At 44.8% G+C, this 24,140-nt stretch overlaps 1 protein-coding gene across 3 annotated transcripts in view; it reads right to left on the reverse strand.

The window, feature by feature from the left end:
- The window catches only part of ARMC2 (armadillo repeat containing 2), a 397,692-nt gene that overhangs the window by 302,033 nt on the left and 71,519 nt on the right, over nt 1-24,140 (reverse strand). For all 3 annotated transcript variants that reach the window (XM_078646857.1, XM_078646858.1, XM_078646859.1), the window contains one exon: nt 5,146-5,218. In XM_078646857.1, coding sequence (XP_078502983.1) covers nt 5,146-5,218 — 73 coding nt within the window. The remainder of the gene's footprint in view (nt 1-5,145; nt 5,219-24,140) is intronic.

Below are 24,140 nucleotides of genomic sequence, written 5' to 3' on the forward strand. Positions count from 1 at the left end.
TCACGGTGTGTCTCCGCTAATTGTGGGAATAGTAGTGACGTGAAGACCAGAGCAAAGGCATTAGTGGTCCTTTTTACAGCTTAATGTCCGATCGGCAACATGAAGGACAGACAGCTCAATAATAATAGTTGTAGCAGTCGTGTCACTATTCGAACATCACATCCGCATTCTAGAGTGTTCCTGTAAGTTCTTTGCACTTTTACTGATCAGCTCGCATTTAACAGCCATTGGTTAAGGGCACCTGTCAGTCATGACCCTGTTCCTTTTAAAGAGCTGGTGGGGGAGGGGGGTCTCAGGCTGCAATCTCTTTCCACATATGGGGTCACCAGTAGCACACACCACGAAGGGTTCTCCTGCTAAGCAGCAAGAGAACTCTATGTACCAAGTAGAGGGAGGGGACAAGAAAAGTAGTTTAAAGAGCCTGTATAGAGCAAAAACGTAATGCAAGTGTTTGCTTTTAAAAAATTCACAGGTCTCGTTGCCAGAATTTGGTTACACTCTGAAATTATTTCCCTATGCATCACTATACTCTGTCCTAATAACCTACATATATGTATTTTGCTGTTTTTTCTCTAGTGTTTAAAATTTGATTAAGTACATAAAAGTTTGCTCAACTGCCTGCAACCTCGTTCCATTTTGTATGGCTCCTATCGAGGGCTCGTACATTTTGAGTAAACTCCGGAATGAACTGCACTCTTTATTTCGCTAATCTATTTCATTACATTTGTTGGTGTGTCAAGTTTCTCCTGATATTGTGTCGGTTAAGTTAGGGGAAAGCATAATATTAACTTAAAAGTTTCCTACCTTCCCTAACATTAATCTTTTGTTTAAGAGGCTTCTTGTGTCTGAATGACTTATGTGATGCATCTACTTTATGTAAATTAACTATTTTAAAGTTTAAATCGTTTTTAATATGACCTTTATTGCGCAATTTACATGGAAAATATTTTGAAACTATTTAAAAGGAACATTGGTTATAACAAATCAACCCACATATGTTATGTTATGTTATGTTATGTTAATGGGGTACTTTTATAGCGCACAGCTACTCCGAAGAGTGTCCCGGCGCTTAAGATCGTCACGGACCCAGAGTGGAAGGCAAAACGGGAGAGAATGCTGAGCAGGTGGGATGAATTACTGGGTGAAAAGCAGGGTCTTCAGATCCTTCCTGAATGCCAGCAGATTGGTGTTGGATCTGAGTGATAGAGGAAGAGCATTCCACAGCCGCGGGGCGAGATGTTTAAAAGAACGCCCTCGCAGCGCGCGTGTCGGATCACCGGGGTGGCCGCCATGGCCTGGGTAGAGGATCGCAAGGATCTAGAAGGCAGATAGAAACTAATCCGTTTCCAGAGATAAAAGGCACCTGTACCATGAAGGGCTTTGAAAGCAATGGTCAAGGCCTTAAAAGTGATAAGCTTCCTAATAGGCAGCCAGTGAAGAGTCCTGAGAAGGTCGCTGGCCCTAGCTCTCCTAGTGAGGCCGAAGATGGCCCGGGCCGCTGAGTTTTGAACAACCTGGAGATGGGCAAGAAGGAAGTCCGGAAGGCCTAGGTACAGGACGTTGGAATAGTCCAGGCGAGAGCCTATCAAGGCCTGTACCGTGACCTTTCTATGTGACATATTGAGGAGCAACCTCTTTTCCCCACACTGCACTAAAGAACCCAAAATTGGGAGTGATACGCAAAAACAGGATCACTATACGTTTTGGCGCCCCTACAGGAACAATGCCTGCTCTTAAAAAAATGTTGGCGCCCATATTCACAAAGGGGACCTGTTTACGAATGGGCTACCACCTCCTTCATGGAGTTGGTAAAATATGAATGTTTTGCAACCGCATTTTGATTGCAAAGCAACCATACATTATTCTGCGACTCACTATTAGGAAGGGATGCCCTTGGCACACCCCTTCCTCATATCAACTCGCAAACCCTATTTTGCGAGTTGGTAAAAGGTTACCGACTCGCAAAATAGGGTTAGTACATGCCAAACAGCATTTTAGCGGTTGCTAACGGCCCGATTCTCCATTAGCGACCGCTAAAACCAGCTGTACATGTGCCGATGATTGTTTTTACTTTCTACCTGTGCCATGAACTATGTGCATGTACCATATGCACCTACAGAAAATTGCTCAACAATGCTACATAAATCCTAGGGCACCAGAGTAGCCTTAATACATCAAGAATTCTACAAATCACTAAAACAAAAAAATTCGAGCAGAAACATGAGCCATGATTGAGCAACCAAGGGCTATGAATATAACAAGCATTGGTAAATGCATTAGGGTTCACCTATATGATTAATATTAAGCGTTTTTTTGTTGTAAGTTGTAGCATGCTGAGTAGTTGTACAATATAAGTTACAGAAAGTCTGTTTAAGTGTTATGGCTTGTTCATGTAAAAAAAAAAGACAATATAATGTGCTGTTACTAGTGGTATAGTGTGGGTAAATATTAGCAACATTTTGAAAACTTAAATGAAAGAAGGAGATAATAGAATTAATTTATGTAATAGCAATGTGATGTGTTTAGAGTGCTGATTTTTGGGCTCACTGCCACTGCACCTGCTGCACTATTCAAATCATGCCCCTAGTGCCTGCACAATAGCTGCATTTGTGACTGCCTGTTTAGTAGTCAAATATAGCAATATTAGGTGTTTAGTGGGGTGCCTAGAGCTTTTGGTCGTGGCGTCACTGCACCATTGAAATGAGACCTATATTTGCCTGCTAGATAACTGCACTTGTGGCGGTCTTGTTTAGTTGTAACATTTAGCAATTATCTGTGTTCAGTGGGGACTCTAGAGCTTTTGGCTCAGTGCCACTGCACCTGCTGCACAATTCAAATTAAGCCCCTTTTAACGGCAAAGGAACTGCAATTGTGACTGCTTGTTTAGAAGTAAAACATAGGAATATTAGGTGTTTAAAGGAGTTCTGACAACTTTTCGGCCCGGTGTCACTGCACCTGCTCCAGTATTCAAATTATGACCCTAGTGCCTGAAAAATAACTGCACTTGTGACGACCTATTTAGTTGTAAAAAACAGCAATAATCAGTGTTTAGTGGGGTGCCTGGAGCTCTTGGTCCCGGTGTCACTGCACCTGCCGCACTATTGAAATCATGACCCTAGTGCTTGCTAGATAACTGCACTTATAACTGCCTGTTCAGTTGTAAAATATAGCAATAATCCGTTTTTAATGGATTTATGACAATGGTTGGCCCCGGTGCAACTGCACATGCTGCACCATTCAAATCATGAGCCTGTTGTCTGCAAGCGAACTTCACTTGTGACTGGCAGTTAAGTAGCAAAATATAGTAATATTAGGTGCTTAATGGGGTTTGATCCTGGTGTCACTGCAACTGCTGCACCATTGAAGTCGTGACCCAAGTGGTCGCTAGATACCTGCCTGTTTAGTCGTAAAATATAGAAAGTTTAGTGGTGTTCTGACAACATTTAGGCCCAGTGCCACTGCACCTGCTGCACAATTCAAATAAAGGCCCTGTTGACTTTTGTGCCCGGTGCCACTGGACTTGATGCACCATTCAAATCATCACCCCAGTGCCTGAAAAATAACTGCACTTGTGACTGCCTGTTTAGTTGTACAATATAGGTGCTTAGTGAGTGTCTAGAGCTTTTGGTCCCAGTGCCACTGCTTATTGAAATCATGGCCCTAGTTGCTGGTAGATAACTGCATTTATGACTGCCTGTTTAGTAGTAAAATATAGCAATATTTGGTGTTTAGTGGAGTTATAATAACTTTTGGCCCCAAAATCACTGCACCATTTAAATCAAGCCCCTTTTAACTGCAATTGTGACTGACTGTATAGTAGTAAAATCAATCCAATAATGCCTACAAAGTGCAAAGAAAGGTACTGATGCATCAATAGGAAATGCTGCAAAAGTTCTAAGGCAAAAGCATCTGCTTTACACAACAAAGTAATAAAAAAGCAAACATTCCTGCATACTGTTAGAAGCTGTCTGCCTTCTCCACGGGAAGAGATCATATCTAACAGTTTAACAGACCCTGAAGTCTGGACGGTGAATGGGGCTTAAACAGTGTCAACAGCTTAAGCTGAAGATGTGTATTTTAAATGCCTGCAGCCAGGGGAAGGGAAGTATCTGTAAACAGTAACTGATGAGCAGCCGTAATGTATGAAAGAAGTTCCACCCACTAAAGCAGATTGGGATGAGTACTTTGGCCTTGGGAACTGATAAGAGAAGCCCAGGGGACCGCGACAAACAATGAGTGTTGGGACGGGTGGAGAGAACACGGGAGGGGGGAAACGCGCCGGGTGCAAGATAGTATTTAAAATTTTTAAAAAAGCTCCCTGAAGCCGATGGCCGCCTACCGCGTTACACTTTCTTTTCAGTCTCAGGGACAGCAGTGTGGGGATTGGCCTGAGCGGGCTGAAAAGACACTCCGCTCAGGTCAGGGATTCTGTGGGGGGTTTCTCCTGCCAGGCTGTTCAATGGAGCCGGGCTGGAGAAACCTAAGTGCACATATGTGTTCTGATCAGCTTGAGACAGGCGGCCAAACATATATGCGCAGGAGTGCACACAGCACTCCTCCTCCCGCGCCCCACCCCGCCCCTCCCTCCACAAGCTGGCTTAGAGACGGCAAATGAAAAATAAAACGATGATGAACATAGTTTTATTTTTCATTTCCTTGCTCTGAGTCAGGCAGTGAGGCGCTGCACCTCCGACACTGCGGAGGAACAACCCCTGTACAAGCCCCTTTTAAGATATATTGAAAGTATTAGTTATCCCAAGCAGCGCAAGAGCTGTACAGGGGAAACATAAAAAAGCACCAAAATATCACATGCATGTTATTTGATTTGCGCTTTATTTCTGATCAATTGATTAATTCTTAAATATTTTTTTACCCCGTTTCCCCAATGATAACAGGTTATATTTAATTCCCTATATACAGTTGTTTTTGGATGATCTGGAACTTGACAAAATTGTTTTTAGCTTCGCAAGCTAGACAAATTCAATCACATTTGCTCTAAAAAAGTCAACTGAAAAACTATAATGAAAATTTTAAAAAATGATAAAAAACTGAAATAAGAACATTTTCCTTTTTATAGTTATATACATTGTGAATCCAATTTCAATTAATCTCCAATGGCTATGTAAATAATTAAAATGGGTTTACATGTTGCAATGGGCTAAGACGAGTTCCAGAGACTGGCCGGGAGTCTGGAGATTCGAAACTGGAGGCATGAAGGCTGAAATAAATCAAATAAAGAACAGTTAATCACAGGGCATAAAAACAGAAACAAATACTTATGTTCTTCATAGCTCAGGAGATGTCTTAGTGCTAAGAGAAAAAGGCGAGGTGGCTGAGACAGCAAGGCTAGCTTACCTTGGGTGTAATGGACGGGTTTTCAAGACCTTACGGAAGCCCCACTGGTTGGCCAGGGTTCAGATTTGAAAAGAAAATAATTTATGGGAAAACATCTTTATCACGACCCAGCACTTTTAGATCATCCTCTCTCATTCATAGCTGGTTGGAACATGGAGGTTGATTCATCATATTAAGCAGTGGCAGTTGCAGGTGTAGCATCCTGCTACAAGAAACACAGACACAAGTACTCATGTGAACTGGAGCTTTATTCACTACCTCTTACCCCTGCCTTGTCCCTACTCTAACTGTCCCTGGTTCCTGTTCTCTGGCTCCTCCTGTTCCTGCTCCTCCCTCTGACTCCACCCCCCAACCACTAGACTACATCCCACAATACTACATCTCCCCCTTGCTTAACAAAATGAGCTTAATGTCCTCAGTGTTCGTAGTTCTTCAATCCACCACACGGGTCGGCGGACGGCCTGTTCTTCAAGCCTCAGTAGTGTTGAATCCGCGGTGGGCTTGACTTTGGTCAATCTTCCGGTTGTCTTAGTCGGGGCATTCTTGATCACGTTGTGTGTGAACTGTCTGCTCTCACATTCCGCAGTCAGCATGTCTCCTTCCAGTGGTGTAGCTACTGTTAGTTCAGATGCTCGATCTCTTTCATGAGTGAATAATGTTCTGGTCCTCTTCCGAGTACCCGCATCTGCTTTTACTTCCGTTTGTCTTGCCCTGTTGAGGGCAACACTGTCCTCCAATTCAGGGTCATGCATATCAGACAGTATGGTGCTATCTGATGAGACTGTCTTGGCTTGATTCGATGATTCATTCACAGCCTCGGGTTGTCTGGCAGACTCGTGAGCCGTCTGTGCATAGGCATGTTTCTTTCTCATCTGATGATCACTCTCTACTGACGCGTCCGGTTTTCCTTGCGGAGTGACTGGCTGGCCCTTTCCCGTCCGGTGACCAGGGTCCACCGTCTCTGTTTTCCCTCTGTAGGTCCTTTGAGTCAGCCTCGCGGACCCCTTCAGGGGTGACGGTGTCTGATTTGTGTCCAGATATACTTGTGACTGACATGACGGGTTGTCTTGTGGCATGACTGAGTGGTCAGAGTCCTTGGTGTGTGACGTGTTGCTCTTGATGTGAAGGGTGTCTTTTGGTTCCATGGTGCGTTTGAGTGGTTGACGCCATGACTGTTGTTGGGACCATGACTCGGTCAATTCTCGGGATTGAACAGATGAGCACTCTGGGTCAGAGAAGTCTCTTGTCGACTTCCAGGATCGGACAGACGTGCTCTCTGAACCAGAGGAGTTCCTGGCCATAAACGTGTTTTCTAGGTCAGAGAAGTCTTTTGTCGACTTCCAGGATCGAACGGACGCGCTCTCTGAATCAGAGGAGTTCCTGGCCATACTCCTTTTGAAGCGTTCTTTTGAGGGTGTATCGGGTGCTGGATGTCTGAAATAAGTGGGCCGTGACGCGTTGTTTGGTGACTCAGGGTTGTCTTTAAAACGATTCTCCGGGCGCCTTCGTCGACTTGTCTTTGGCATTGTTTCATCCGAGAAGTTGTTCAGCAACCACGTGCTTGTTCTTTGTGTTTGCTCTTGAGATTTTCCATCTTTGCCTTTCTCACATGTCAACGACGTCTTCTCAGTTTCTTCGTTGTCCCCGGTGTCATTGATGCGTTGGTCTTTTCCTGTTCGTTGTTGGGGAGGGTCGGTTCGTCTTATGCGACCTATTTCTTCTTCACACTTGTTTGGTGCTTGGATACCCATGATGTGGGTGTGATGTGTTCTCCTGCTGGATGATGTTCCTTCAGACTCATCTTCACACCTTGACGAAGAGTGTTCCTGCGCCGACTTCCAGTTTTGACCATTTGGAGCTCTCCTTCTATAGTTCATCTTCCTTACTCTGTTGTTGTGTAAGTTGCCATTTTGTCCAGGGGTGCTATCTGTCCCACTGGACACTCCCCCCTCGTCAGACTTTGAATGACATCCTGAGGGTGAAGAACTCCTTGAGGTTGTCCTTTGACTGATTGACTCGGAGTATTTCTCGGAGTATTTCTTGTCACTGTGTCTCTCCCGTTGGCCAGACTTTGGATGATACCCTGAGAGTGAAGAACTCCTTGAGGTTGTCCTTTGACTGATTGACTCAGAGTACTCCTTGTCATTGTGTCTTTCCCGTTGTCTTTTCATTGGTCTGCCTTTCCTCTCTCTATTTTTTGTTTTGTCTGTTTTCCGAGTTTCATCTGTCCGGGCCACTTGACAATTTGCCTTCAGATTCGGGTCCCTTGATTTGTCTCTTGCCTTGACGTGCATTCCAATTTCAGCCTTCCTGATTATTTCTTCTAGCGACCACTTTCCTCGCAAGATCTTGAGCTTTGTGTCGGGGTTTGCGCAGCCTTCAATTATCCGGAGTCGAACTGCGTCCTCATCCGTAAAGGTGTTGAAGTGGCAGCCTTGTACCAGGTTTTTCAACCGATTGATGAAAGTAGGCAGTGGTTCACCTGGTTCCTGCCGAGCTGTGTTGAAAGCGATGCGCTCTCGATCCACTTCCGCTTGTGCGGAGAGGCGGGCACATAGCTTCTCTTGGAGTCTCTTATAGATGTCTGTGTCTTCCTCAGAAAATGTTTTGATTGGGCATCGGCCCTCTGGGCCCACCAAATGGAGGAGCAGCATTAGACATTTTCTCTCTCTTTGTTCCCCATTGGCGTCCAGGAAATCACTCAATGTGGCCAGCCATTGGTTTCGTTTGAGACATAGACTCCAGGTGTCCGTCGGCACCCCTGGGGGTGGTGCTTCAAAGCAGGGATCGAACCTTTGTGTTATTTCTTCCCCCGCCATGATGGAGGAAAGGTTTTGTCTACTACCGTCGCAGGATTGTTCACTTTGCCTCCAGTCTTATGATTGAGGGCTCTTTCACGATGACGCCTGACACATTTGGCGTCTTATTCATTCATGCATCTCTTCTGGACTAGCACAGGTCTTCCACTCCCTTTTCTGATGAGAGAAGGCTTCCTCACTGCTTGTGTTTGTCGCATTCACAGTTTGTGCAGACTTGGGCTTGTTTTCAGCGCGTTTCTTGTACTTGCCAGTGTTCGCTATGTTTGTTGACCCTTGGCTCCTTTCACGTCACGTTGCTCATTCGCATTCATTGATTACATTTGATGCGTTCTTCGCTGATTTGGAACTGTCTTCTGCAGTTCGGTCCTCCTCTGGTCGTAATCAACGTTATCTTTGTTAATCTCGGGCACTCGCTTAGGCTTATGCATCTGCTTCTTTACAATTACCAGTGTTTGGTCTTTCACATTTACTAATACTTGTTGCTTTACGTATACCAATGCTTGTTCTCTCGCATTTGCCACTGCTTGTTGTACTATTTCTCTCCTTGTCTTTATCAATGCTTGTCTTCTTAGATTGCTTCTTGCATTTGCATGTGCTTGTTTGTCGTCTTTTCAGCGCTTTGTTATTCTTCACTTGCATTCGCCAATGCTTGTTTGCATGCGTCAATGCTTGTTTTGTTACAGTCACCAATGCTTGCTTCGTTTACAGTTGCCAATGTTTATTTTGATCCAATCTGCCAATGCTTGTTTCTTTCAGTCGCCAATGCTTGTTTTCTTGACCAATGCTTGTTTTCTTTCCCAGTGCCTGACTTCAAAATGGCCGCCGTTGCATTGCACAGGGTTGTCCTTCTTAGACGCCTGACTCTAAGATGGCCGCCGTCACTGCAGGCACACACGAGGCTAGCTCTCCAGGCTCATCCACTCGGGGCATTCAAGACTCACCGGCGGTCGGCTTCTGGGGCAGTCCACGCCAGGATTCACTCCTCCACGGTCACCATGGACAACAGGTGAGATCGGGGTGGGCTCCCGGCTCGCCTCCGCAGTTCCCGGTCGTCTTCGCCGATGACCTCCCAAACCTCACGCATCGGGCGTGAGGTTTTCCGACGTCCGATGTCTCCCGGGCTCGGATTTCAGCGCTCGCAGCAGCGCTTGCTGGCGGCACGTTGTGGACGCCGTCCACACTTCAGGGACACTCTTCTCACCGCTCTGGGCACTTCACAGGGTCGGAGTAGGCTCCCGATCCCTGCACACAGGCTCTCCACACCGGGCACACGCTTCCAGCGTGAGGCTATTTTTAGCGCGCAGTTTGGCGCTCGTTTCTTCTATCTCCAGGCGGCAACCAGCAGCGTTTTCAGAGCTGCTCGGGCAGGGCGTCTTCTCAGCGCTTTGGGTTCAGTGGGGCTGGCATCTATCCCACCCTCGTCGCCAGTTGTAGCATCCTGCTACAAGAAACACAGACACAAGTACTCATGTGAACTGGAGCTTTATTCACTACCTCTTACCCCTGCCTTGTCCCTACTCTAACTGTCCCTGGTTCCTGTTCTCTGGCTCCTCCTGTTCCTGCTCCTCCCTCTGACTCCACCCCCCAACCACTAGACTACATCCCACAATACTACAGCAGGTACCCTATGCTAAAGTGCCTGCTTGTTTCTCAGAAATGGCATTACTCTACAATTAAAAATATCGCGCCTTTGCTGAGAAGTGACTCTCCCTCTCAAAATAACCTGACAGCACCAACACATTTAAAGCGCCAGTCATGCTCCCTAGTGCAAGACAGGAAATTGCCCGCCTGCTGCTGTTTGAATGAGAAAATACAGCAATAATCAGAATTCAGTGGGCCTAGCTTCCATTGGTGCAGCAGGTGCAGTGGCACCAGGGCCAAGTTACCTGAGGGGCCACTGAACCCTGATTATTGCTCCTTTATTTTTGAACACTGGCATTGAATTCACCGGTGTCTATTGGTGAGCAATAAACACGCAGACTCAGGAATGGGTGGGCAAGTAGTCCTCCGGCTTGGAGAGGAGACAAGTAGTAAACAAGCTCCAGGCCGATAAGCAACAGGCTCAAGTGTGGGCAAGGAGCACACAGGTTTAAGGGTGGCTTGATTGTTTACAAGTTCAGGGGGGACAAGCAGCACACTGGTTCCGCAATGGCAAGTAGTGCATAGACATGATATAAGTAGCACACAGGTTCTAGAAGGAGCAAGTAGCAAACAGGCCTGAGGATGAGGAAGTAGCACACAGGCATACGAGTGGGTTAGAAGTAGCACACATGCTCGAGACAAGTAGTGTACAGGCTCACAGGTGTGTTATGGACCTATAGGGCAGATTGAAATACCCAAGAACCAATCCAGCTGGAATCATTCAATATTAGAGCAACAAGTCCTTTCCAATTCTATACCACCATAAAGCACCTGCCGTTTTTATTTATGAACTGAATGCAGTTCAAAATAGTTTATCAAGCATTTTATCAAGCAGCAGGTGAACAATAAAGCAGAACAGCGTTTTAGTGACTGGCTCGGCCTTTAGCATGGGCGGTACAAAAGGGGGTGGTGATGGACAGAGCATCTGAATCAATCAAACACTCACACCCAGTCAAAAGATCTGGGTTTAATCCATCACCGTTCTTTAGCCCACTCTGCCACCCCAGTTCAGACATGGCTATATGCAAATCAGTCTGACCCTGTGCCTCATGGGAACAGTCCAGCCCGAACTGCCAAGCCATGTCTTCCCTGGACCGGAAACAAGCTTCCGAGGACCAGTTTCTGGCATTCCAGCCGTCTTCAGCCCGGCTTGCTTGAATCCAGTGGCAAAGTGAGCAAGGGACTCACGTCTGAGCATACCCTGCCACACTTATGGCGGCCAAAAGCGGTACAAAAGGGGGTGGTGATGGACGGAGCATCTGAATCAATCAAACACTCACACCCAGTCAAAAGATCGGGGTTTAATCCATCACCGTTCTTTAGCCCACTCTGCATGGGCGAGCAGCTGGGCCCAGGCCGCCAATATTCTGAGGGACGCATGGAGCTGGTTGCATTAAGGTTGTTCCAACAGCAGCACCCCTGTCATCTTGCTCCAGTCTTGCCCATGCACCTGCGTGCTCGTTTCTGTCTAATTTGCAAGTTTAAAGTGGTTTGCAGCTTTAAAGCGGTTTTAAACCTTCATTATATTGTGGGTGATGTTTTTAACACCCCATTAGCCCCCTTCCTTGCCCACCCTTCATCCTCTCACCCCTGCTGACACACACCAACACCCTCATCAGCGTGAGGCAGCAAAGCTATCTGTAATTTAGGTGAGCTGGGGGAGGTCCAGAGAGGTTTGTGTTCAGTGGCAAGACGCTGCTCAGCCAGGGACTGACCAATGAACACAAAAGGGGCCGCTGCTGCTTCATTTTATGCAACAAAACCAGCAAGGGCACCACATTTCTTTCAGCCCAGGGCCTATTTTTGCAAAGGCCGGCTCTGATTAGTGGCATGTGTTTGCTGTGTAGCAGTTGAGGATGTAGGTAACAGCAAGAGCAGCCGACTTTGAAGCTAGGAAACTGGGGTTGAGTCTCAGCGGGAGGCTCAACATCCTGGGATTCTGGGCAAATCACTTTATCTGCCGAACCCTAAAAAATTAATGTGCCCATCTGCAATGCAACTGGTACTCATGTAAAGCACTCATGTAAAGCACTCTGATACCTGTGGGTCGAGTATGCTCTATATAAAACTCCCCCCCCCCCCCAACAAAAAAATAGTATTATGATAAATAACGTAGCCCAAACATATACTATATTCACTGAAAAAACCATAGGTTATAGACCATATATAGTTAGGAATTAGCATTTAAAAAACCTTATTTTACTCACACAAAACCATTGAAATTCCATATATAGTTAGTTGCACTAACTATATATCGCGCACCCGCAATCCACTGCTGATGATGTCACATATTACATCATTCATGACATGGTCAGTGACATCACTGATGACATCACTGATGACATCTCAAATGACATCACTGATGACATCATCCAGTGACTGTGTGTTTCTGTAAAGTTTAAATATGTTTTACATATTGAAGAATGAGTAGATGTAGAAGTGTCTGGATGAAGGATTTAGTAGGTGCGTGACTGACTGTATGAGTGAGTGATTAAATGTGTCTCACTGAGTGCATGGGTTAGTGACTAAACTGTCTTAATTTGTGCATCATTATGTCTGTTGTTCTGTAAACTGCTGCATGTGTTGATCAGTAGCTATATGAGTAACTATATGGGTTATTGATTGATTGCCCAAGTATTTGTATGGGAGACTGAGTGTGTGTGTGGCTGGCTGGGAGGTGTGTGACTCTGTGCAGATCAATGTGTACTTGTATCAATGATTGTATAAGAGAGTAATTATGTGTTAGTATATGTTTCAAAATGTAAGGTGCTCTATGTTTAACTGTATAGATTAGAAAATGGAAGTGTGATTGATTCTTTACAGGACTGACTAGGTGTGTGAGTAACTCCATGGATGAGTGACAGAGTGTGAGAGTCTGTATAGGTGTATGAGTGCATATGATAGTGTTGTAAAGATGAGTGATTGTATGTATGAATGATTGTATGGGTAAATGAGTGAATGTGTGTGTAAACATAGGAATCACTGAGTGCGTATGTAGTAACTAGTATTGGTGTGTCAATGGTTTCAAAAATTATACTCTGTATTTAACACTGGGTGTAACAGAGGTTATATTAAAGTGTGAGGAGATGCATTGTATTGTCACATGAATGATATCATCAGTGATGTGGTCATTGATGTCAAATGAGATGTCATCAGTGATGTCATCAGTGATGTCATTTGAGATGTCATCAGTGATGTCATCAGTGATGTCACTGACCATGTCATGAATGATGTAATATGTGACATCATCAGCAGTGGATTGCGGGTGCGCGATATATAGTTAGTGCAACTAACTATATATGGAATTTCAATGGTTTTGTGTGAGTAAAATAAGGTTTTTTAAATGCTAATTCCTAACTATATATGGTCTATAACCTATTGTTTTTTCAGTGAATTTTCAAGGTTTTGTAAATGCTAATTCCTAACTATATATGGTCTATAACCTATGGTTTTTTCAGTGAATTTTCAAGGTTTTGTAAATGCTAATTCCTAACTATATATGGTCTATAACCTATGGTTTTTTCAGTGAATTTCAATGGTTTTTTAATAGCAAATATCATAAGCTGTCGAATGTCAAGTACGTGGTAAGTAAAAACATTTTCGTGTTTATGCACACTGATCTGCTTTGAATGCTGCCCCCCACCCCTCATTTCTATTAGGAGTACTCTCTCTTTGCAGATAGTGAAGGGTAGTTAACGCAGCCCTTTGCCCCCTTTGTAATCCGTCGTGCCTGCTTCTCTCTCCATTTGATTGATTGTTCTCTTTGGTTCATTCTCTATTTACAAACAAGCACAGAGTCGCAATACTCTGTTTAGTCTTTGCAGATAGCGAAAAATCGTGTAAAAAAACAAAAGGAATCGAGCAAAATCAGTAGGCCACTAATGGGATCTCTTTTTGACCTCGCTAAAATAGAAACATTAGGAACAACCTGTTGAAAATAGCAATGCGTATGTATATAAGCGGCGTTCATTTGTGTTCACAGTACCCCTTGTTGATTGTTTCAATCGAGCATTGAATTGTTCGAAGTTAATTCTCTTAAGGATCTTCTCTACCTGCAAACGAGGAAGAATAGGAATATTCTCTCTCCCTTTGCAGATAGTGAAGGGTAGGTAACGCAAGCCTTTAACACGTCGTACCTATTTCATTCCTCATTGATTGATTGATTGTCCGAACATTGACTGTTTGGGAATTAGTTCTTTTTGGAGGTATTCCCTGTTTGCAAATAAACGTAGGAAAATCTTTGCAAGTAGTGAAAGGGTACGTAATGCGGACCGTTCTCCCCCGTTGTAATCTGTCATGCCTATCTACTCCCCACTGATTGATGCACCTTTTTCACCCGGACCATTTACTAGAGATACGTCATCTGGCCCGACCAGAGAGCACCCCTAGTGAAAAGGACATATGCAATAATAACGAAGTGATCACTGTATCCTGTTAACAGAAACTTTACCATGAAACAACCTGGAAAGAAAAAAATAGGAAAACGAAAATCAGTAGGCCACTGATGAACATGAACTTTTATTAAACAACGAACAAAGAAACGATAACATAACGTAATGATAAAACCTATTAATGTCCTAGAAACAAGAAAACGTTAAAATATGCCAGTGGTGAGAGACCAGAAAAACAGTAAGAGAAACCAAATCACCCCTCGCTGTCCCACCGCCTGCCACGCCAAAAAAATCGATAGACTAGGGAAAATGCAAGTCAGTAGAACATCCACCCCCACTCTGGAAACTTCCAAGGTGGGGCAGGGTTCCGGCTACGCCCAGCCGGGAGCAGCCCATATAAGGCAGGTCCTGCTGCCACGCCCAGGAGATCCTAACGTAGGGTGTAGCCGGAGGAGAGGCCGAGGCCAGCGGGACCCGGCCAGGGGATTGCCTTTACAACGCTGAACAGTTGCAGGGGGGGGGGAATGTCTCCTCGACCCTCCCCTCTCTCTCCCAGTCCGGCCGCGGTGGCCCTTGAGAGTTGCAGGTAGTCCCGCCACATGCTCTTCCGGTCCGACCACCAACGGTCGGGGGGCCGAGGCCGACGGGATCCGGCTGCAGCCGATAAACCAAGAAACCCGTTCATGGGGCCAGAGCCAGGAGCGTCCGGCCGACATCCACCGGAGCCCGGCCCGAAGACGGACGGGACACTTCTTTCTTTTATAATGGCTGCGACAACACTGGGGGGGGATGTCTTGCACATGCCTCCGACCCCCCCCCCTCGTCCTCATCGCCTGGTCCGGCCATAACAAATCTCAAGCGAGACGCCGTGGGGTGCACTGGGAGGGAGAGAAGGTGCGAACAGGCCTCTCCCGCCTCCCCAGGTGGAGGCTTCCCAGCTGCACCCTCAGCGCTCCAGGCGCCCGGAAAAGGGTTCTTCCACTGTGGCCATGCTGCAACGTCTCGCCCGGCAGGGTGGAGCCCGTCCGCTCATGTGACCCCGCGATCGCCGGTAGCTGCCGAACTCTCAAAATGGCGGTCGACCTGGCAAGAGCGGGCCCAGCATAAAGAAATGGCCCGGTCACTGGTTGACTCCACCACCGTAGTCCTCCACGACCTTGAAGATTCTAGAGGAGCCGCGGGAGTCTCCGACCCCCGATGGGGAATGACTGCCATGATCGCCCGTGGAGTGACGAAACTGTATCCGCGGGACGTCGGCGCTCCCATGCTGGCGCCAGCCTCACTTTGAATTACTAGAATCCTGCAGACCTCACTTCCGGTGAAAGCACAGTGTGACCCGGTAGGAAAAATTATTGCACCCCCTCCCCTTTTTGACTGATAGTTCAAACCACCGATCCTTTCCTTTGCCCTTTTAACGGAACTTTGGACTGCCTCCCCCTCTTTTACATTTTCTAGAGAAAACAAAACATTAACCACTACATTAGCATAGCAGTTGACACCAGAACTGTTTTCAAATTGAAAACCAACAACATCTTCAACAGAATCCTTTTTGTTTCTGCTGTGACCCTGCTACAGCACAGGCATTGTCCCCAGCAGTAATTCTGCAATGCCGGTAAGAATAGCTGTGGTGCCTACTGGACTCACTCACCCCCGCGGCGCCCCACGCCGTTTTTTGCTGGGCGGCAACTTACTAGACATCACTTTCGTGCCATCTAGATTTCAGCGCGTTCTGCTGCCTTGGAACTATTCGCACAACAGACCGCTACTGACAAGAATATTTCATTATTGGTGCTGTCAATTTCAATAAATCTATTGGATAATTCAAAAGAAATTGCCACGGTCTCTTCGTTGTTTAAATGTTTTTACTGTTTTTGTTTTCTTGTATATATTTATATGTTATTAAAGTTTTATATTCCTACTACTTTGTTGGAGTGCTATATATTTTTAATGTGACACATAATTGTAAAAACTTTGATGTACAAAGAGTCATTCCTGGAATCTTCCGCTTCAGGCTCGGTCCCCTCCCCAATCACAATACAGGATGGTTTTCAGATAGTAGGAACACGTGTGGTGTGACGGATCTCATCGGGTGTGGGCCTTGATCTACTATAACTCCTTTGAAGAGGGGTGATTCTTTACAGCTGGGGCCATAAACTACATCTGCAGGGCTAGCTGATAGCCTGGACAATCGGACACAGAGAAAGAGGAGTGTCAGAGGGTGCGGTAGTGAATAGGGCGAAAGGGAGGTGTCGGGCGGGCACAGAGTGTGATTCTCAGGGAAGAGCAGCGCAGATGGGGGGAGGTTTATTGCCCATGCATAAGACAGAGAGCGGTGGTGACCAGTGCCTAGGGAAGATGCTTGCGTGGGTGAGGAGCCATGCTACGAATCGACAGCGTGCAGAGAGTGGGTCTGGTCAACACATCTAAAATGGCTGCCGTGCACGACAAAAGTGTGGCATTTCAAAAAAGGCAAGATGGCGCAGACAATGTTTTTCAACACTTCCTCATTTCCTTCGAATCGAACGTTAACAGACGTTGGGGCATATTACCAAAGTTAAGCGATATTTATCGCTAACGATGCTTACCAACCAATTTTTTACCACTAAGCATCGTCAGAAATTATCGAAGATAAACCTTGCTATTATCAAGGTTTATCGCAAATGCGATAATAAACGGCCGCAATGCATGAATATCGCTAAAAACTCAGCGATATTCATGCATTACCGAGCTAATGCTCTTAGCCATGTTATCCACCTCCCATTGGATAACATGGCTAAGAACTGCTCAGGGCAGGTGTTACTTTTTGGAGATATTCGCGCTTAGCGCGAATATCTCCAAAAGTTGGTAATAGGAGATAGATATCTTGCATGTTGTAATGCAAGTTATTGTGGTATATGGAACTCATACCATAATCTCTCAGGAAAGCAGAAACTGATCCTTTTGGGACCGCCTAAAAAGGCCTAGGGGGTGAGGAGTACTCTACTTTGCCCCCTTTTCACGTTCCAAACTATTTTATTTTACTCTCTTCTGTAATTACACAAAATAGCAGCGATAAGATGCATCGGAGACACACAGTGAGAGAAAGGAGGCCGGAGATGAAGAAGAGATGTCAAATACACATTGGAGATAATATAGTGGCAGAAGGGAAGTAAATATGAGTAAACTTACCATGTAACATAAAAATGTTGCACTCTATACTATAAGTCTCATTTTATACTACAATCACTTCGCTACAACCTCATAAATTAAAAATAAAAATGAATAATGTCTCAAACAATTTTTGATTTCTAAATATAAATTTATTCTTCAGAATTTTCTAAATTTGAAAGAACTAGTAACATGTCCTCATCAGCAATGTCCTCATTAAAAGTCTCCAATGATGATTCTTGTAACTCTATGGTCTCCAAACACTCGATAAATTCGCCATCAAGAGATTGATCAAAAAAATCATTCAAGTCATCTCCTCCTTGTGACAATATTTCATTATTGGTGCTGTCAATTTCAATCAATGTAGTGGAATCATTCAAGTCATCTCCTCGTGACAATATTTCATTATTGGTGCTCTCAATTTCAATCAATGTAGTGGAATCATTCAAGTCATCTCCTCCTTGTGACAATATTTCATTATTGGTGCTGTCCATTTCAATCAATCTAATGGAATCATACAAGTCATCTCCTCCTTGTGACAATATTTCATTATTGGTGCTCTCAATTTCAATCAATGTAGTGGAATCATTCAAGTCATCTCCTTGTGACAATATTTCATTCTTGGTGCTGTCCATTTCAATCAATCTAATGGAATCATACAAGTCATGTCCTCCTTGTGACAATATTTCATTATTGGTGCTCTCAATTTCAATCAATGTGTTGGACAATTCAAAAGAAATTGCCACGGTCTCTTCATTGTGAGCCATTTTATTTTGAAATTGCTTGCTGTAAATTGCAGAAAAAAATAATCACTTTCATTTATCGTTTTTAGTAATACATAATATAAAACTAACTTTATCAAGTATTTAGTATAACAGAAGGACTGCAAATAAATAACAGAAAACATTTTTCAAATTATCTTCAAGTGTACAACATAGTTCCCCTTACAAATTAACAACTCACCTTTTTAAAAGTAGCAGAAGTGTTAGTACTGTGTAAATCAAACACCAGAAATTCACCACCAAAAATTCCTCACAAATGTACCTCAGACAGTAGTATCACAAAATGGCTGTGGTTTCCTCTCATTTGACATATATACATAACCAATTAACTTTCATCACACACAAATACAAAACCAAAGTAACATTTTAATTGGTTCTAAATTTCAACACTTTCAAATGTGTTTTCCCCATGCAATTTTCCATAGGACATTTACATACGTCTACAGCCTGAATGGCTGAACGGAATTACACCAAACTTGGCAAAATGGTACATCAAACCTAAGAGGTCAGGAAGGATCTACTATGCCCCCTTATGGTCATTTCCCCCTTCGCTTTGGCCTCCTCTTGTCTCTCAATCCTACCGAGAGACAAGATGGCGGCCGCTACGGACTGTTTGGAATGTTGACAGACGCCGGAGAACCAATCAGCTTCGCAAAGCTCCGTAACGCGAAAAGTACGCGAAGCGGAGCGCTGTTACAGATATATATCTTTTTTTGAACGTTAATTTCTCAAAATCCACTGGAGCACATATATTGAGACCTAGCAAAGGCACATCGGGCTACCAGTCCCTAATATTTTGCCAAGTTTCGTGCAAATCCATTCAACCGTTCGATTATTATTATTTTGTTTTTTTTTTGCCCCGCGGGGCCCTTTTAAAACCTCCACATCAAACCTAGGGGGTCAGCGAGGATCTACTATGCCCCCTTATAGTTATTTCCCCCTTTGTTTTGACCTCCTCTTGTCTCTCGATCCTACCGAGAGACAAGATGGCGGCCGCTACGGACTTTTTGGAATGTTGACAGACGCCGGAGAACCAATCAGCTTCGCTTCACAAAGCTCCGTTGCGCGTAAAGTACGCGTCCTGGGACGCTGCCAGGTCCGCTGTTACAGATATATATCTTTTTTTAAACGTTAATTTCTCAAAATCCACTGGAGCACATATATTGAGACCTACAAAAGGCACATCGGGCTACCAGTCCCTACAATTTTGCCAAGTTTCGTGCAAATCCATTCAGCCGTTCGGGCTAAAAGTGAGGCCAACCGCCCTATGGAAAACTCAATGTTAAAAACACGTTTTGGGACCCCCCTTTTTTCTCGGCCCCCCCTTGACGAACCCCCCCCAAATTTTCAAGGGCTGCTCAGAAACAAAATGTGCCATTTTCCTGAAAATTTCAGCCAATTCCGTCCACAAACGCCAAAGTTATTAGACATAGAATTTTCAAAAATCCCATAGAGAAAAAATCCTAACTATATATACCTACTGGCGACCGCCAGTAGGTAATGAACGATGGAAAACCTCGCCAATTACCACCACCATATAAAGTCAATTGACCATAGGCCTCGTCCATCCACCTGAGCATAGACCTATTTAGGAGTTTGCAAAATCTTCATGCAACAGACTTGGGGGCTCTTAGCACAGATTACAAAACTACCAACTTGTTGGACAAAATTGAACCAACAGTGAGCCATGACACCTTGCATATGGGTGCCAACAGGCAGACTGTTAAACAAAGTTTAAAACAAGCTTTACCCTGAGGCTTTCCAACTCAATTAGTTGTTTTCTCCAGACTGATCTTTAAAAATTAGCATAGATTCTAAATGTTACTCTCTGGGGTTTTGGAAAAACGTGAAAGGCTACCACAACATGCTATTGACAACATTCATTCTTGGTTAGGAAAAAAGCATTAAGTGAATAATGCATCTGTACATTCTATTGTGTGCATCAAACATTGGTGTGCACGAGTGTACTTTCTCATATCCACTGCTTTGAATTTGATTGAGGCCCAGAAAGCTTCAAAAGTGAAATAGCTCTTAAAATGTAGGAAATTAAAGCTGGAATTTCCCTAATAACAATGTATTGACATCATGGCACAAGTCGTAAAAAAAGAATTGGGGGGGGACGCTGTCACCGGAAGTGACGTCATGACAGGAAGTGCCGTCACGAAAGGTGCCGAGCTCCTCGAGCCAGAGAGGCCAAAGAGTGAAGTCCAGCTGTTTGGCAGGGGGGACGGCGACACCCCGGTAAAATAAGTGGGGGGATGCCGTCCACCCACGTGGTACCCCAACTCGAGCCCTGATTGACACACGCATCAATTCAACCTTTGGAGTTTCTAACCGATCATTTAGCATATCATATAACGAAAAACACGGAGGCACTATGTAATTAGAGAGGTGCAGAGGTTACATACCCAGCCGTAACTTGGTCACCGTTAGTCACACACTGGAGTCTGACACATGCGTCGTCCCACGAGCCCGACTCCAAGAGAGAGACCTTTCAGGGGCTGGCCAATAAATCTTACCAGGTTCGTCATTGGTAGCAGTGCTTTCGCGCTACTAGACTATCAACCCTGCAAGTAACCAAGGCGAGGTCCAGGCACGCAGTGCAGCAGGAACATACACATGTATCCAGAAGTCTAGGACTGCGTGCCGGCCGGCTGGGTTCACCACAGCACGGTAGAGAGGACAAGGTCTGCACAGGCCTGAGCTGGTAGGCCAAGCCAGCTTGCAGGCAATCTATAATCATGATGCAGAGCTTCCTTCACCAGAGCAATCAAGTGCTGCTCACACTGGCTGAGTGATTTCCAGCCAGGGGTTACACGTAATGTGGCAGGGGTCGCATTGGGTGGCTTAGGGTCGCTACCAGACAGTATGCGTGGGGAAGCCACCTTACTCCTGTTCAGGAGGAAACTCAAGACCATCTTGTTCACTGAGGCATTTGGATAAGCTAACCCTAAACATGCTGACCCCAGCAGGAATAAGGGATTCCCGTGTTCATGGTCAATGCTGTAAGCGCTTAAAGACCTTTTGGTGATTTGGCGCTCTATAAATATAAACTAACATAACATAGCAGTTGCGACCCCCGGCAGCCCTTAATTGACGTCCATGGGTTGGGAACTGCCAGAAAAGCTTCTCAAAAGAAGGCTGCCACTTTAAACGAATGTGAGGGAGAGACTTGCATGCACAAGCATCTCTCAGTGAGCGCGAGCTTCACCACCAGGACCACCTCTGCATGGAAAACTGCCATATCCAGTTCCTAAATTATTTTTTTCGGTCATGTCATGTTGCCGCAAGGCATATCCTTATTGAGTGTATAGCTGTGTTGGTTCTGGCAAGGAGAAAGGGAACACAAGTGTACTGGAAATAAGAGTACAGGATTTTACTTTTTCTGCTATCATCTCCCTTGCTTCTCAACTGGTTGACAACAGGATGACACAAACACTGAGAGGGTGAGACCTCATATTCCTGACCAGGCTTCCGGAAAACAACTTCAACACCATAATCCAGTAAATAGCGCTTACAAAATGCAACCCGTCATTGCAAAATTAAATCTGGATAAATGAGCACACTATTCTGTTTGAGAAGTACATCATGGGTTTACATCATTAACATTTTGTACTCCACCTGAAGGTTGTGAGAGTTTGGGGAAGACAAAAGATGTTTCCTGTGTCTTCTTGTCTTAAAGTTACATCTGCAATTTAATTTGTGGACAGAAATGCCAAATATGGATTCCCAGAATCAGGATTGGCTGATGTTTGCATGCAGAAATTTTGCTTACCACTGTGAAACTCCTGCAAGTATCAAGGACTTTCGCGGAAAGGTTGTGAAAAGGGTAGGCTCTGCAGGTGTCATGAGGATGCTTGGGACATCCGCAAAGTTGGAACTATGTGTATATTCACATTTATTTTGGAGTGCCATTCTGAATCCTGGAAACAATTGGGCATGTTTGCCTCAAAAAAGTATAGTAAGTAAGCCTCTATGGTGGGAAACGGTGTAGGTCACTCCCCACCTAAATGTGGAAACATCATAGAGTTACTATTTTGCCTTGCATACTTTCTGCCGCACCTTGCAAGGAGTGTTATTTTTTAGACCTCGTTACTGGATCATACAGGACTCGCATGAAGGCAAACTGTTTTGCTCCAAATTGTGAAAAGCGTCAGGCGCTGCCCTGAAAATACGTTTACTAGAATGGTGGTTCCTCAAGTCATTTTCGGGCTGGGTTTGGATAGTATGTTATTAACCCATATGTCTTACACTAGCCAGATAGCAGATACAGCCAGAGCTCACCAATCAGCACGCTGGACATGCCATCATTCCATACCAAAACTGGTAGAACGGAGTACAGATGTTTTAAATAATAGGTAGGGTAGGATCATTGGTAGAATATTTAAAAATTACAGGAATCTGGGGAAATCACCAGTATGGACAAAGCGATTCTGTGCATTATTGAAAAGGACAAGAGTTTCAGATACACAAAAAGTTCCTAAATAATCCAAGAGCTCTCTGAATGTTGCCAGCCATTAGGTCAAAGTCTGTGTGCTTTATTAGAATTCCCACGTATTTTAATGTTGAATTAACCCAGGGCAATGGGGCGATGTCATTCTGTATTGGGGTGCAGGCTAATGTTTGGTACCATGAAAACAAGCATGATTTAGCTCAATTGTGTCCAAAAACATTCTCAAATTCATTCAGCTTGCCAATCACCTCTCGCAGTTGAGTTGTGGGGTTCTTGGTATTTAACAGAGTCCTCACCGTATAGTTACATGACATGTCAGATACAAGCTATGTGAAGCCCCTTATTTCCTGAATTGGCAAGCCATATGTTCTAGGGCCCAGGCACATAGGAAAAGGGCAAGGGGGCACCCCTGCCTGGTCCCACACCCAATGCCCCATTGCAATAAATACACACACAGTTAGTGTGCATAAAATACGTGGACTGTGAATGAACAAGTCTACATAACATTTCAGGTCAAAAACCCATCTTCTTTAGCACTACCAGTACCTAGGGCTAGCCCCAGTCAATAAAATGCTTTTTGTATATCCAAAGATGCTATCGAGGCTGCAATCATACCTGTACGACCCACGACATTACATGAAGAAGAGTCTTACATTAAGGGAAGTGCTACAGCCAGAGCCAAAGCCGCTCTGGGCCAGATGTACTAGCACATAATATCCTGCTCAATAGGTATCTATGCTGGGCAGGAATTCCTCATTATATTTATATTTTTTATGGCAATAAGCAATGAGGAGGACAATGCCCCTTGATATGGAGTCTGCTTCTACCACATGTCGCAGTGCAGGGAGAGTCTCAGACAAAGCAAGAGGGGCAGGCAGTGGGAGGGGTGGAATGCCATGGAGAGATTAGAAGACTATTATATTTTCGTACCAGGATCAGTGTCTCTTGATAAAAACGTAATCCCTCTTCATATATATCCACTGTGCTAGGTCACTTGGAGTTTCATTTTGTTCTGGGCAGCCATTGTCTACCATCCAATGTGACACACTTCTTCAGGACATTTGGCCTTGCCGCATATGGCCCATGCTTTTTAATGTTCCGACTCACCCTCTCATGGACTGCATTCAATCTTTTCTCCTGCTGTTTTCCCCCATCCTCACCTCCCCCCATGCTCAAGTATCCTCGCCTGCACCCCACTGCCTCACCCCTGCCCTAGTCACCTCATCACACCTCCAGTGCTGGAGCTTCTTCTGGGGGCACTGAGAGAACTTGTCTGAAATTCTGTTGCTATTCATTGTACCAACGAATGGACTCCGCTAATTGTCACCTCTTCATTTTCCCCAATCCCCCTTCAGTACACAATCTCACTATTGCTCATTCCAACTTCCTGCCTCGCTCCACTGAAATGCAATGCAGCTCGATCTCAGGAGCATTCCCTTCATATCAACCTTTGAAAATGCTCTCAAATTTCACCTGTGATCAGCTGTCACACCACCTTCTTTTATATACCTACTTCACCACAGCCTCATCTTCCTAACACCCAAGTCCCTTG

This window comes from Lissotriton helveticus, chromosome 6 (genome assembly GCF_964261635.1).
Source record: "Lissotriton helveticus chromosome 6, aLisHel1.1, whole genome shotgun sequence".
Lineage (NCBI taxonomy): Eukaryota > Metazoa > Chordata > Amphibia > Caudata > Salamandridae > Lissotriton > Lissotriton helveticus.